Raw genomic sequence first — 15,552 nt, 5'->3', positions numbered from 1 at the left:
CACTGGGGTGAGCAGTGGGCACTGCTCCCCAAAGCCCTGTGACGCCAGGGTGGCACAGGGGGGCCCTTTCCCTCTTCCGTGGCATGGCTTTACCAACTGCTTTCCCTTCCCTGTGTCAGCAGGGCTGTGTTGCTTGGGGTTCACCCAGGAAGGCTCCGCCAAACCCCCATGTGTTGTGAGCCCTGTGGGAGAGGAGGGGAAGTCCCCAGGATGAGTTTCTGTTTCCCAGCCTGAAACCAGCAGTGGCTTCCAAACCTTGGCCAGCAGGATGTGCCTGGCACCATGCCACCCATGTCTTTGTCCCCTGCAAGGAGGACATGCCCCAACACGGCCGTCCCCAGTCCCATTCCTGCTCCCAGCCCCCCCAGCAAAGCCCTGGGTGGTTTGGCTTAGCATTGCTGCCCGTTCATGGGGAGAGGGTGCCAAAAATACCCCTCCCCATGCTGGGCCAGCCACACTGTGGCACGACAGTGGTGCCCACAGCATCCCCCCTGTCTGCCCAGTTTGCCTTCATCCCGCCTGGCATCCCTTTCCTTCCCCTGCCTCCCCCTCCCTGCTCTCCTCAGCTCCATGACTTCAGGCCTTGGCCACAGCTACTGTGAGCTCCACGGGGCCGAGCTCTTCCAGCCCCCAGCCCCCAGCCCGGCTGGGGCAAGGGCTCTGCCCCGGGGGAGGACAGACCGACCGAGCAGGCTCCAAGCAGCTCATGCCATTGCATTGCCGAGGCCACCGCCAGGTCACACAGGCTGCGCAAAGGGCGAAACCCCACCACATCCTCTTTTGCCTGGTCTCCTGCAGCCCCGACACTGGCTGAGGGCTGGCCCTGCTCCTTATCACGATGGATGAGCTCTTGGCAGCCCCCGAGCCCCCCGCAGGGCCGGCAAAGGGCAGGCATCCTCCCCCACTCCCCCCCCCACACACACCCCCCGCAGTCACCCGTCACCCCCCCGCAGTCACAAGGTTTCAGCCAGCAAAAGGCAATTTTTATTCCATCTTTGCACGCTGGGCTTAAGCTGTTAAAAAAAGTAATAGAATAAATCAAAGTGTCAGGAAGTGGATTTATGGAGCAGGAAGGGACAGGATGGTGAAACACCTCTCGCTCCCACTCGGGAGTGTGAGGCTGGGAGAGGAGCCGGCTGTATCGGGAGGAAAAATCCCAGGGGGCTGTCACGGCAAGGGGCTGGTGGGGAGCGTGGTGCCATGGGCTGCGGGAAGGGCTTTCTCAGCACATCACCTCGTCCCCCCCCGGGCTGTGTGTCTGTCTGTCTCCCAGGGCTGCCCTGCCCCCACTTCCTCCACCCCACCCCCCCTCACATCTGGGCAGCAGCAGCAGCTCATTTTCCCTCTGCAGTTGCGACACTCCGAGCCACGGGATGTTTCTCCCCAGCCTGTCCTGGTCCCCCGCCGCAGGGAGGGGTCGGGGCTTGTCCTGGCTGGGGTCCCCGGGCACAGTATCTGACACATCTCCCTATCTGCTCCTCCCCCAGCACCGAAAAGGGAGCCCAGGCACCACAAAAGGCGAATCACCTCAGGGTTGGAGAAGGGAGAGTGGATCGCGGCTGGTAATGGGGAAGGGTGACTGGATCCCTGCCGGTGATGGGGAAGGGCAATTCAGTCCCCCAGGACTGGGGAAGGGGATGTAGCCGTGGCCACCACAGTCCCCTCGGTGGGGTGTACAAGGGTCTGCCCTGCCCTTCCCCAGAAATGCAGCTGGGAGCCCACTGGTGCCACCCACAGCCACTGCACCCTCTGCCCAAAGGCCTGGGGGACCCAAGGATGGGGGTACCCCAAGAGCATCCCCACTGCTGCAGCTAGGCTGGGGCTGAACCACCCCCCTGCCACCAGCCTCAGCACAGCAGCAGCACCAGGATGGGCAGGCCCCATCCGTGCCTTCCTCTTCCCATTGGAATAAATACCATTTATTCAGAAGAAACCATTTTATTATTTTTTCCCAAAGAAAAAAAGCAATATAAATATTAGAGTATAAAACTTGCGTGTAACACATCGACATTGGTCTATATGGGTATAAGAAGGATATAAGCATATATATAATATATAAGTATAATTCAATATTAGACACATTGAAAGGGCAAACGTGTTTCATTTCACGTACACTTGGAGCACAGACCACATGGAAAGAAGATACAGAGAAAATTGAAAATACTGGTGTCCACAAGTTAGTTACCAAGATTAAAAATAACACGCCACTAAGTACACGACACTCACTACGCTACCTCAGATTGCAGATTAAAAAGAAATATAAAGACTATGATTCAGCTACAGCATTTCTAGAGGGGGGCAGGTGGCAGCTGCGGGGGACAGGGTGGGAACCGCTCCCAGTGCAGCCAGCGCCAGAGGTGGCTGGATCCAGATGAAACACGGCAGATGCTCCTGCTGCCCAGGGTTTGGGGAGGGGGCAGTGATGGGGTGACTGCTGCCATGCTGGGGCCTAGCTGAGAGGGCTGGATCTGCTCGGGTGAGTTATGTGTTAGTGATTAAAAAAGGAAAAAACAACACACATCCCCTGGGAAATCCTGCATGGCCCCTTCCTGGCCACCCCACAGCCCCTCTCCTCGTTCTGGCTACACACAGCTCCAACTCCGACTCCTCGATGGGGCTCAGACCTGTTTTGGTTGGGAAGCCAGCCTGGTGCAAGGGTGGTGGGTGTGTGGAAAAACTATTCCTCATCCTTCAATTCCATCCGCGCGGACAGCCCAAAGCCAGCAGGAGCATCACCTCTTCCAGGCTGGCCCAGTGTGGTCCCATGTGACACCCCCTCCTTGTTCCCCAGCTCCCAGGCTTTGCAGCATCACCCCGCGCACCCACCCACACACCCCCCAGCTCTTGAATCCCTTCTCCAGGTCTGGTCCCCAGACACAATCAAACCAAACATCACTTACTCAATCACCAATTCTGCACCAAAGCCACACATGGGCAGCTCCGTGGATCTCACCTCTTTGGGTAAGACCCCAAATAACCCCCTTATTTGGAGTCTACACCCCAAATAACCCCTTTATTTGGGGGTCTACACCCCAAATAAGAAGTAATGAGTTTCCCCATCCTGCTTGACTAATCCCCACCCACCCCACCCCCCACCCAAGGCAGCCCCAGCACAGAGGCTTGGGCAGCTGCCAGCGCATTCACACCACGCTGCATGGGCATGCGAGGACTGCTCTGGGTCCTAACTGCGCTAGTGCAGGTGTGAGGTGAAAGACGTGCATGCAGACACAGTGTGCAGAAACGTGAAGTATTGTCCCCTGGTCCCCTTGGCGGGGACTTGGCTAGATGGTTGCCTGGCAGCAGGGGAGCAAGATTCTCTTAGCTTTAATTCCAGAAGAACATTGACTGTACATATAAATATTTACTGCAAAGAAGGGATGAGATGTGTCTGCTCTTCGGAGACCCCTAGAACCACTGGGGCAGCTGTCGCACACCTTGGCATGCTCCTCATTGAATTCCTTACCTCTCAGACATCAGATGGTTTTTTTTGTCTCATATATCAGGCCATCGGTAGTTACACATTTGAAAGAAAAAAAAAATTAGGATGCAGCTTTGCCATATTCCCTTTGACTCATGCAACATAACACTTTTTTTTTTTTTTCAGGTAACAGGTAAGCAGGAACTGAAGCACTCCCTACAACTTCTCAGCAACAAATCCATCGCTAACATTAACTGGGGGTGAATTTTACTAATGGAAAGTTTAAGAGCAAAGATCTGGAGCATGGGCTCTAACCTAGGAACTTCCTTTTCCTTTCCAATAAATGATTGAAGGTCTATAAATTAAAAGATCCACGTTAAAATTATTTACACTGGGCAAAGCCGTGCACAATCCTTGTGCCTTTCTCAGACTATCTGGGAGCAAACTGGATCCACAGACGTGGCAGAAGGCCTTCCACCCTTGCATATTCTAATTCCCGAGGGGTTGTATAAAATATTAGCAAGTATTCACAGGGCACTTGTTTGCATTCGGTTTAGCTTCTGGATTGGTTTTCATCATGAGATCTAACAGCAGCAAGACGCTGCTCCTAGCTCTGATGATGATGAGATACATTCGCAGCGTTTCCTACTTCTTGAATCACAAAAAAAGTTCACATTCGTCCTCCGGCCTGGGCTGTGGTTTGAGGGAGTGCTGGAGCCGGCTGCCCTGTAGCTCTAAGGTCTCCTTCTTCTTCTCTACTTCTTCTCCTTCTTCCCAGATTTCTTCTTGTTGCCTCCTGAGGAGGCAGCGCTTTTGGCATCACGCTTGCCAGCAGCGTTGGTGAGAGTGGCAGTGCTGCCGGGGATGTAGACATTCTGCCGGTAATCGGGGACGTGCTGCAGGGTGAACTGGGGACCATAGCGGGCGCTCAGCCCCATGGTGCCCGTCCCGCCACCCAGGGTCGAGTTGCCGTCAGCAGCTTCTGTGGGGGATGCCAGAGGGGGGGGGCAAAGAGAAGGGCAGGTTGTTAATGCTGGCCAGAGCCCCCCCCCAAGCCCCAGCAGCCCCAAAAGGCTCTCACTGGGTGTCAAACACAGACCTCGGTGCCACCAACCTTCACCCCCACCCCTCATTACCCTTAAATGCTAATTCTCCACAGGACAGCTGCAACCTATATGCTGGGGAGCAGGGCACAGCCAGCACCAAAATCCCTTGTCTTCATGTCAAATTCTTGCTAAAGGTTTGGGACTGGGGCTGGAGGCTGGCCGGGGTAGGGCAACCTCTCCTCTGCCCTTGGCAGCAATGGGGCTGCCTGTCCCTCCCTGCCTGCCTGATACTGTCTGCTCTGCCCCCCTCCCAGCTTCTGTCTCCACAGAACCTCCCCCCCCGCCCCCACCACCACCCCCCGCGAAAGCAGCCCATTATAAATATTTTGTACAGCCATAACCATTAAAAATGCATTAAGGGAAATCCAATATTTTTCTTCCGCTGCATTTAAAACCCTGCCTACAGTATTTCTCCAGCCAGGTTTATTCAGGGAGCTGAGCACATGAGATGAGAAAGAAAATTCCTCCTGTGCAGTACCGCAAAATGGCTCTAGGAAGCCAAGCACAAAGCAAATCGTTGCTGAAGCACATCTGATGGTTCAGATCTGGGAACTGGGGGCGGGGAAGGCAAATTCATTCCTGTCACTCTGCAAAGCCCCAGCATGGAGACAGCAAGCGCAGGGGCGGGGAAGGGCGCAGGGCCCCCCCGGGATGTCGTGGAACTGCTGGATTGTAAAGACCAGATGGAGGAAAGGGGGACGCATGGAGACAGGGGGAGAAATGAGCATGGGGGGATGGCATAGCACGAGCGATGCTGTTGCCATGAGCTGCTACACAACCTGCTCCAGTGGGATCCTTCCACAGCCCTGCTCAGAAATGATTTGCTAAACCCCTGCCTCTGCCTTGGATACTGTGGGTCCCGTCTCAGCCTTTTAACTGCTTCATGCACGTGGCTGTGGACGTGCTCTCCTAGGAGGCTGGAGAGACCCATCAAGGGCACCTGGAGGGCCCAGGGCAGCATCCAGGGCAGCTACTCCCAGCTTTTACAAGCAGACAGACAGAAAAACAACGAGTAGAGATTGTGGGCTGGTCCCCTTGTGTTTCTCCTCTCTCCAGACCAGACCTGTGAATGCCTCTGTGTTACCTTTGCTTCTCCCTAAACAGATGGAGGTGGCTAAGCCAGCCAGAAAGCTGGACAAAAAGCTGGGCCACATCCCACCAGCCCCCTGGAGGACTGCTGTGTACACATCCCCTCGCAGAGGTCAGAAGTATGAAGCAACTGCAGTTTGAAAAGTTACAGCTGCTCTGCTGGAGCAGGCAAAGGAAAACACAGTGAGTCCAAAAACAGGCATGATATTGTACACCGAAGCTGGGGGACATGCAGGATGGTGTACAAACACAGCAAACCAGTGTGGGGAAATGCCATTTTGCTTTCTGCTGTGGAAGCATTCACCGGCAGATTTTTTCTACAGTCCCCATTAAATGGGTCCCAGACCTGGCAAGGCTTTGGGAACCTTGGGCTGGAGGAGGGCTGGAGGAGATGTGCATATACAGTGAGTGGTATTTATCACTAATCCTTGCTTGCCTGATCAGCAGCTTTTTTCATTAACAACCAACTGAACCCTACACCATCAGGGTGTAACAAATGTGGGCAGGATGGCTGGAGATGTGCTGTCAGGCCAGGCTGCAGCGAGGGACTGGCTCACAGGGGGACTACAGCCTCTGGAAGCAGGAGAGAATTTTTTTCCCCTGGGCTCTCACAGCTGAAGATAGCCCATTTGGGGTCCTGGTCGGCTTGGGAACCTTCTTCTCTCCCCTGGGTGCTACTGTCCTGCTTCCCCCCGGACCAGCCCAGATGCACCAAGGCTCTGAGCAGTGAGGGGGCTGTAGGCTGCCAGCACCATCCAGGACAACTGGTCCCCATGAACTAGTTTGCAGTCACAGTACAGATTTCATGGGGGAGAAAAAGCCGCCCGCGAAGTTCCCAGCCTGCCAGTTGGTCCCGGGTAAGAGTAAAGGGCTGTTTCTAGGTAACATTGACATTAAGGCTGAAAAGAAGAGAGAACAGGGACAATAGAGGTTTATAAATGGGCACTGAGCTGCTCTTGCCAAGCAGGGCATTTCAGCTCTTGTTGCTGGAAAGGTCACACTAAGCCTTTACCAGCAGCCAGCCATTATTCCAAACCATCCTGAGGAGGAAAACAAGAATTTGAGTTTTGGCAAAAATAACCAGATAGCAGCTCCATTGCCCTTCTGGGCAGAGGGGAGGAGAGGCTGGTCAGAGGAAGCCCTGGAGCACATGATGCTGCAGCTGTTGGTGGGTCTTTCAGGACAGCCCAATATAGCACATCTGCCCCTGCCTGCACGCAGCAGAGCTGGGGAGAAAGACCTCCTTGGACTGCCTTTCCGTCTGCTCTCCCACCATCTCATGGCACCCCTATAAATTCCTGCTGGAAGCCAGAGTATTTTAAGGATAGGATGTCTGTCTGCCCTTTAGTGTCTGGTGTCCTGAAGCATCTGTGTCCCTTCGTCCATCTTAGCAGCTGACTCTGTCCCTTCAGATGGCTCATAACACCAGCTTTCCATGTTGTTCCTAGCTGCAATGGAGGAAGAGCCATAGGAAGGGAGCCTGGGAAGGGAGACAGAAGCCCTACAGCAGGGTCGCAGCCCTGTGGGGGAACCAGCCCCCCAGGCACAATGGCTTGGGAGGCTGATTTAACCATTAAGCAAGTGATTTAATCCTCAGAGCAATTGGACTGCGCAGGATTGTTGTGTCAGGGCCAGCTGTGCCTCTTGCTGAAGTGAAGGGTAACCTCTGGCACAGGGTAAGGATGCATGCAGGGCATTGCCAGCCACTTCTGGGGGATCCCCAGCTCATCGAGCAGAGCAGCAGCAGAGGAGTTTCTGCCTGGTGGGTGGTCTCTGTTTGGTGCGTGGGCTTGACGTGGTGCAGTGCAACTCAGCATCTACAGCTCTGTGCAGAGGCAGCTTGCATTCAGAGGAGTGGGTGAGCAAAGAGCACACAGTGGCATCACCTGTCACTGTCCCACCTGCCAGCCCGGAGTTCAAACAGAGCTCAGCAGGTGATAGTAAGAGATAATGATCATTTAAATAGCCAGGAACAATTACCCAAGGATAGGCAGCAAAAAGCTTAGTGAGTGGGCAATTAGCACTGCCCCTAATCAAAGCCTGCTCCAATCACCACTATTAGCTTAATAAGCGAGAGCAGAAAAGGGGTATAGAGACCAGAGGAGGCATGAAAACACAGCGCTGGTGGAAAAAGCTTGTGCTCTCCATCCATCCCATCAATGACGGGCATGGGTAAGAAAAGGATGGAGTACTGAGGGCTACGCTCTCCCTCGGGCTGCCCCCGGGGAAGCCCTTATCTAGGGGAGGGATCTGATTGAAATTAACTCCCTGGGTGGACTGAAGCCGTGGAAGAGTTTAGAACACTTTGGGACTTGTGGATCGGGGGGAGGTCTGCTGCAACAGGGCCCGGGACTACGTGGATCCTGGAAGTGACTCACTCGGCTCTCGGAGCTGGGGACCGCTGGAGCAGCAGTCAGAAAAACAGCTTTAGTTGTGAGCGAGGAAACAGGATCTGGAGGCCCTGGGTGATGATAACCACATGCAGCCCCGGAGGCTGTTTTTCCATGGCCGTTTTTCAGAGCAGAGACACATTTTCACATTGTTTCTTTCCCTTGAGTGTAAACAACTTGCTTGCCTAAGACCTTCGTCCCCTTCCCTGGCCATGGAAGCTGTGTCTCCAGGCTGCCCTGTGTCCGCAGAGCAGCGAAGTTCAGCTGCAGCAGCTTTCCAAGAAAGCAACATCAGAGCCACCCCTCCCCCCTTCAGATTCCTTCTCTCTCAACAGCTCAAAGGAAACATCCTAAGCATTTTGCACAAGGTTTTATAGCTGTGCTGTTGCTTCTATTTTTAACACAAGGAAGAAAAGACTTGGAGGTATTTATAAATAAAGGCTATATGAAAAACCAGCCTCTCCAGCTGTAGTGCTGCTCAGAGTGATAATTGTACTTTTATATAAAGCCATGGAGACTGTGGGTGCATGGGAACACCCCTCCCTGCCCACTGCTTCCACATGGCACAGCCATAAACCAGAACAAACTAATCCAAAATAACCTCAACCCAAACTCCCGTGACTACAGCTGCAAAGAGCCAGCAGCAGCCTGTGGGATGAGGCTCGGTGAGCCCACGGCCTGGCAGAGGAATACGGTGTGAGCAGGGGGCACGTGCCTGCACCTCTGGACACAAGGGTTGTTGGGGATACAGAGTCGGGCATTTACCGTATTCCTGGCCCAGGCTCTAGCCACAGGCAAATCTTCTACGCTTCCTAACTCTTCCCCTTACAGCAACTCGCAATACAGCAGACATTTCATTTACTGTGACCTTCTGGAACAAAGTACTTTATAAAACATCATCTCAAAACTGGCTCTTTCATATAACATAACTGCATCACAAGCTGGATAATGTTCTTTCCAGTACATAGATAATATAGTGTGGGTGGAAGAGGTGCCCCGGCCTACAGCATGCCCGATACTGATGGCTATCTGGTATCTCCTCTGCCTGAACCCTTGCTGATCTCTCTCCTCTACACAGTAATACAGACAGCAGTGCTTTTCCACCAGCGTCTATTGAAGAAGGACTTTTGAAGCCACCTCAGTTAACCCAGACACATCAATCCCACCAGCATCTTATCTAACAGCATGCATCTGAGATGTCCATGTGAGAGCAAGTGCCATGGTTTTCCCACATGCAATGAAGACCAACCGTTTGCTGAAGCCAGGATCATGGCTTGGAGCATCTCCGTGTCAAACTGGTTGTTTGGCCAGGCTCCGCCTTCCTCTCCATTCTGGGAGCTATGGGAAAAGAAAAGAAACAGCAAGTTACTGCAGCTTGCTCGGGAGGAGTGGGCTTGTCAAAGCACAGGAGAAGCCAAGGCTGTGGGCTCACCCGCTGGCGAAGAGGAGTTTGAAGGCTTTAAATCCTTCTATTAAATAGCAGTCAAGAGCCAAGACACTTTCAGAGGTCTCCATCCCTCACCAGGGATCTATTGAAGAATAACCACTAATACCAAAAGCACTTGGGAGCTCAGTGGTACTTCCAGCAACACCTACCTAACTCTTGCTGACTTCAGAGATGGCCAGCACCTCATCACCTCAAAATTCCACCAATATAATGCAATGCCTTCCCACCAGTATAATGTAATACCACAAAAAATGCTGGTCCTAAAGCCCCAGAGGCGCATACACCTTGGTATGACCAGGTTGTCTGTTCCTTCTGCAGGCCATGTGACTGGATGCACGTTTCAACCTATCTGAGGCTACAACTCTGTTCTGCATCTTCATATGTAAGATGGAGGGTGAGAAAACCCCATGGCATGGTGGGCTTTGGGATTAGCATGGAGCCAGCTGCCTAATACTACAAAACTTGCTCTGACGGGAGTGCAAGAGCAGCTGCCAGCTCTGCAGAGCTGGCAGCAAACAGTCTTGGGGAGGCTGGAGCAACAGAGGGAGGAGAGAAGGGAGGTGGGCACCTGCCTTGGTTCCCTGGCACTGGTTGGGGGGGGGGGGGGCGGGGGGGGGCGGCTGAGCCCCAGAGATCTGCCTGGGAAACCTCTGGGGATGCTATCACACTTCAGTCAAGGAGGTTTCATGACCGAGGTTACAATCAGCAGTCTGTGTGCAGTCTAACAAAGCCCTGCTTTCATGTTTGCCAGGTGCCAGCTGTGCTTGGCCACTGCTCACTGGTGGTGGCACTTCCCCTCCGGAGGGGCCAGCACTGTGCTCCCAGAGCCCCACCAGAGCCTCCCCACTTCCAGCACAGACCTAAACATCTCACCAGCTTCCTGGGTCCTCCTCTGCTCTGACTCTAAGTGACCACATCACTGAGACAACTGGGTGTCTCTCCTTCCCCAGCCAAGTGCTCTGCTCACCTGCTGGGATGCCAGGATCTGCCCCCTTGGTTGTGCACTGGCTTGCCTGGGACAAAGGCTGCCCTGCTCTTGCAGCTGGGAGCTCTCCAGAAGTGAGGTGGGTGGTGGGGTTGAAAGTCCTTCCCCTTGGATAGAGCTGAGCCCGTTTCCCAGGCAAGTGTTCAAACCACCAGGCTGCAAGGCACTGAAGTGGCCTCCTCCTCCTCTACCGCTGTGGTCCCAGCCCTTACACCCAGGAGCTGCCAGACCCCAAAGCCCTGCTTAGACCACAGAGCCCTGCTCAGACATGCTCAAGCAGCCAAGATCTCCACAAGCTCTGGGGTCTCCTGCCGGCAGCTCTGTGCTCGAATGCTTGGCTCCCCGCAGGTTGCAAATGCCAGCGCAGGCAGTGCCGGTACCAATTCAGTGCTGCGTGCTGGGCAGCAGATGGGCCCTTCAGCACCATGCCGAGCACCCCGCCGCCCAAGTGCCCCTGCTGGCTGCACCCGCTGCAGCCGTCACACACAGGACAGGCTCAATACGGCCATTTCGGAAATGGGATGGACCCACAGGCACGTCTTTGAAGGTTTTGTCTGCCACACTAACCTTGTTGCATGGGCAGCTACTGTCCCAGCTGCATCAAAGCTCTGCAAAGAAGGAAGCCCTGAATGCACAACAGCTTCAACCATCCTCCCTGCACAAATGTCCTGCACACAAGAAGCGAAACTGCAGATGCACAGGATGCGTAAGAGTGCCTGTGAGCTCTGATCAGGCCCTGCTCAGTCACACAGCTTGGTATGGGACCAGTGAAGGGTCTATATGGGCAAACTCCCTTTGAAACACAAGATTGGCGTGTAAGGATTCATGTATGGACACTCCCAGGTACTCTGTGGAAAATCTGGTCTTAAGCAACTTGTGCAAAGACATGCAGGACCTGTGCCAAGATGACACAGCCATCCATCCCTTCCCCTGCCTGACCCATCCCCAGCCAGGCACAGGGCACTGCCCTCACACTGGTTTGTCTGTGGAGGATGCAAGCAATCACTAATGTAGCAGAGGCTGCCCTGGCATGACACTGCCAACAGCACTGCTTCTAAAATACCTGCTGTCTGCTGCAACCCACGGCATCCCAAAAACTATTTATATCACGCCTCCGCACATGTGTGGTGGCAGTTTCAAGGCCAGAAGCGAGGCTTGCCTGCCCTGCAAATCGCTTTCAGTGTTTGCATGATGATTGCGCTGAGCCTCCTTGGATGTGGGTACTGCTGCCCTGCACTCGGTGCTGTGCCAACAAACAGCATGCAGGCAAGTCCAGGCCATGAGGACACGGTGGGGACAGCCCTGGGGCTTCGGTGACCTGTTAATGTCACAAGTAGGGCTGGGAATAGAGCCCTGGGCTAGATCAGATAAAGGACTTAGGAACATAAACTCCACTGCAGATCACAACCCATTCAGCCACCAGTTAACCCCAGCAGCTCCTGCCGGACCAGCTGGCGCACCCCAGCTGGCAGCTCAGGTTCCCAGGTTTTTCAGGGCTGCAGGAAAGCTGCCCAGGAACACCCTGGTGCCTCCCGGCCGCTGATTCTGCCTCTGGGGGCTTCACCAGCACAGTGATGGGATCCAAGGATGGGGAAAAGAAAAGCACAAGGTAGTGCCAAATCCATTATTTTAATTTTTTATTTATTTTGATATTCCAGTGGTCTGAACTCTGTTTTGAAATTAGAAGTCTAGGTTCAACTCCCTGTTTGATAAGGCAGTGCTGGCATAACATTTTCCACCTCCCAAAAGACTCTTTCCTCCCCTCCCACCTCTCTCCTTCAGGCAATGGGCTGCACTGGACAGAAGCTCCTCCTGCCCCCTGTCAAAGCCGTGCCTCTGTGCCCCAGGACAGCAGGAATGCATGTAAGGAAAGGCTAACGCTGTGGTCAGGGCATTCACCTGGGAGGTAGCACCAGGACCCCGAACCTCACAGAGCTCCCAGTCAGGTGGTCCTCACTCTCCACCCCAATGGCCCTTGGCCCCATGGCTGCATGCAGGCACAGACAGGAGAGCTGGCCACCACTGAGCACCAGACTTGAGCAGGGTTGAGTTGGAAAGGGGAAGGGAAGAAGGGCAGTGGTTAGTCCCTGCAGCCTGGGAAGGTGTTGAATGACACAGTCCAACCCCTCTGGTGCACTGCACGAGAGGAGCGGCTGTACAAGAAACACGTGGATCTTGTTCAGGTTGTTTTGAGTTTGTTTTAGAGCTGTGTGCCCCCAGGGAAGGTGACCGTGAACCACCAGCAAGCAGAGTGGGGTTCATCCCCAGAGGATGGGGAGACAGGCAGCATGTTGGACCCCTTTCCTTCCTTCTGGTCTTAGAGAGGGAGTGATCTCACGTGGTGGGCTTCACTAGCCCCTGCGTTATGGCTATACTCCAGTGTCAGGGGACAGCCAAAGCACTACAACCCCTTAATGCCCTGTGGGATCACAAAATCACAGACTGATTCAGTTGGAGAGGAACATGAAGTACCCAGCCTGAGGAAGGTGGGAAGGGCTCTGGTCCCACCTCCCACTCAAAGCAGAGCCAAGTTTTCAGCCAGACCCAACTTGATGCTCAGGTCCTGAGCAGCCACATTTTGAGTATGAGATTTCTCCACCTCTCTGGCCTCCTGTTCCAGTGTTTGACCACCCCTGAGTGAAAAATATTTCCTAACATCTACTTCAAATTGGTCTTGTTGCAACATGTGCCCGTTGCCCCTCATCCTTTCATTGTGCACCTCTGAAGACAGCAAGAGACCCTTCTCCCACCTCTTATGCCCCCAAGCTGAAGAAACTCTCTCAGCCTCTCCTTCCCTGCCTCAGGCTCCAGACCTCTGATCATTTTGGTGGTTCCCATATGGCCATGTCTGTTTTGCAGCAGGGAGCTCAACACTGGACACAGTGCTCTAGGTGCGGTCCTGTAGGTGCTGAATTGAGGGTAATCATCTCTTATCTTAACTTGCTAGCTACAATCTTACCCGTAAAACCCAGTCAGTCTCCATCACAGCAAGGGTGGACTGGTGACTTGTGTTCAACCTGACAGCCACTAGGTCGTTTTCTGCAAACTTACTGACCCAGATTACCCAAAGTCTGCATAAACACCCCCAAAGCTGTGTGCTTGCTCCTCATAAGGCCACACAGAAAAGCTATTTTAGAAATGCCTTGAAGTTGCAAAATACACTATTGATCTCACATTAAGCAGGAAATTCAAATGCCTCAATTACTTGCAGTGCAATCATCCAGAATTCACAGGCACAGAAAAAAACAAGTGCTGTAATCTTAAAAACGCCCAAAAATATCTTCTCACATTGGAAAAAGGCACACAGCTGATGACCAGATCTGGCCACGTTCCACGGCTACAGGATGGAGCTGTGAATCACCAATTCAACAGAAAGCAGCCTGCCCTCCCTGCAGCCCCTGCCCATGGCAGGCAGACCTTGGAGCCCCCCTTGCAGCACTGCTCCCTACTTTGCCACAGCCTTGGGTGCTTCTGCGGGCAGGCTGCCCAGAACGGGAGGGCTGGTTCCTATGGAAATGACTCCAAGGACTTGATGGTTTTAATACAAATGCCGTTGACTCAATAGGGGTTTTTTTCTAAAACCCATCCCCCATAGGATACTTTTTTTTCCTTCTCTCTCTCTCTCTCTCTCTCTGTTCAATTCCACTCCACACTTCAAAGCTCAGAAAAAAGCTGGCTTTCATTTTCGGGAACGTTTCCAGCACAGCTAGGACTGGAGGGAAGGAAGCAAGCCCACATTTGAGACAAACCCAGGGATGCAGCATCTTAGAGGGCTCAGGGCATGAGAGACACAGAGCACTGAATGGAGGCTGTGCCAGCAGAGGCAGGTACTGCCAGTGCGTGATCTGCAAACGCCTTCATTAAACCTGGCTACGTGGAAATCAGGGAATGCTGAAACATAAGGCCTGCCCCACAGCCTTGGCACAGCCCCACAGCAAGCTGCATTGCAAGGCTGCCCCATTCCCGAGGGCTTCCACAGGCATCCACCCAAGCAGTGCAGGGTGGACCTGGCTGCTTTGCTGACCAACTATTTTTCGGTACCCCCGGCCACCACAGCCCTTTTTAACTTGCACTTTGAGCTCAGAATTATTAATTTCCTTGCAGGGTTGCTATGGAGATCGTCACTATGGCAGCCAAAGGCCTTGCAAACATTTATTTGCACAACTGCCTGGTGGATTCCTGAAAAATTGTTTTCCTCACTCTGCAGCTGGAAACATGAGCCATAGCCGTGCCACAACAAACTGGAAAAGTTTATTCATGCCAGAGCAGTGCTGTCAGAGCCCCAGGGGCTGGAGAGGACAGCCCAGCACTCTTGGGGTGCCTGGCAGGGCTGCAGGCAGTGTTTGGCCTGGGGGTTTTCCTGGGATACCCTCAGCATCCTCCCTCCTCTTCCATTTGAGGCTTTCTGGATCCTATAGCAGTGGCCCCCCACCAGCACAGCTCCCACCCCCAGTCCCCAGCTGCCCCCAAACTTCCCCACTCAGGGGAGGGGGATGTGGCTAGGGTTTGTTTCTCCTCCCAGCCTCCTCCCCTTTTGCTCCCATTTGCTCCCCAGCTCCAGCTGCTGCTCCCACCATCCAGTCACCAGCCCCAGCAGCCTGCCTGGGGCAGCACTCTGCCCTCCCCTCCCCACCCAGTTCCCAGGGCCAGGGGGTATCTTCAAGCCCATTCCTCCATTCCCAGACAGCCCTTGGTTCCCCCAGGCTGCCCCTCCTGCCTAAACCCCCCTGCACTGCTGTTTCCTCTCTCCCAGCTTCCTCCGAGCCCTCCCCACTCCCCCTGCTGCCTCCCACACACAGCTCCAGGCTGAGATAGCAGCAGAAATAAAATCTCAGCCTGCACGTTTCCAGGCTGGCAAAGTGACAAGAGAGAATGAATCCATCCCTGCTGGTGCTGAGCCTCCACTGAGCTCAAGGTGTGCTGGGGACACAGCCCCACGGCTGGGGATGCAGCCCCAGGGTTAGCATCCCTCTGTCCTACTGCCCACATCAGCTTCCCACAGCCATGGCCCACAGCCCACCACCCTCCTGCCTCCCCCAGCCTCCAAAAAAATGGAACCAACTTGAAAACTGCCACAGTTCCCTGCCCTTCTCCGCTTCTTAAGAGAGGATGCTGCT

At 54.0% G+C, this 15,552-nt stretch overlaps 1 protein-coding gene across 8 annotated transcripts in view; it reads right to left on the bottom strand.

Moving 5' to 3' along the window:
- Nucleotides 1–1,918: 1,918 nt before the first annotated feature.
- Nucleotides 1,919–15,552, bottom strand: part of LOC102054548 (protocadherin gamma-C5-like) — a 54,960-nt gene continuing 41,326 nt past the window's right edge. For 7 of the 8 annotated variants that reach the window (XM_055717613.1, XM_055717615.1, XM_055717612.1 and 4 more), the window contains exons 3-4: nt 9,253–9,341; nt 1,919–4,400 (exon numbers count right to left, since the gene is read on the bottom strand). In XM_055717613.1, the coding sequence (XP_055573588.1) occupies nt 4,174–4,400; nt 9,253–9,341 (316 nt within the window). In that variant the 3' untranslated portion in view covers nt 1,919–4,173. The remainder of the gene's footprint in view (nt 4,401–9,252; nt 9,342–15,552) is intronic. The other variant, XM_027797664.2, reaches the window with a different exon arrangement.

The sequence above is a fragment of the Falco cherrug genome, chromosome 8 (assembly GCF_023634085.1).
Source record: "Falco cherrug isolate bFalChe1 chromosome 8, bFalChe1.pri, whole genome shotgun sequence".
Lineage (NCBI taxonomy): Eukaryota > Metazoa > Chordata > Aves > Falconiformes > Falconidae > Falco > Falco cherrug.
This window is presented reverse-complemented; position numbering and strand designations above follow the sequence as displayed.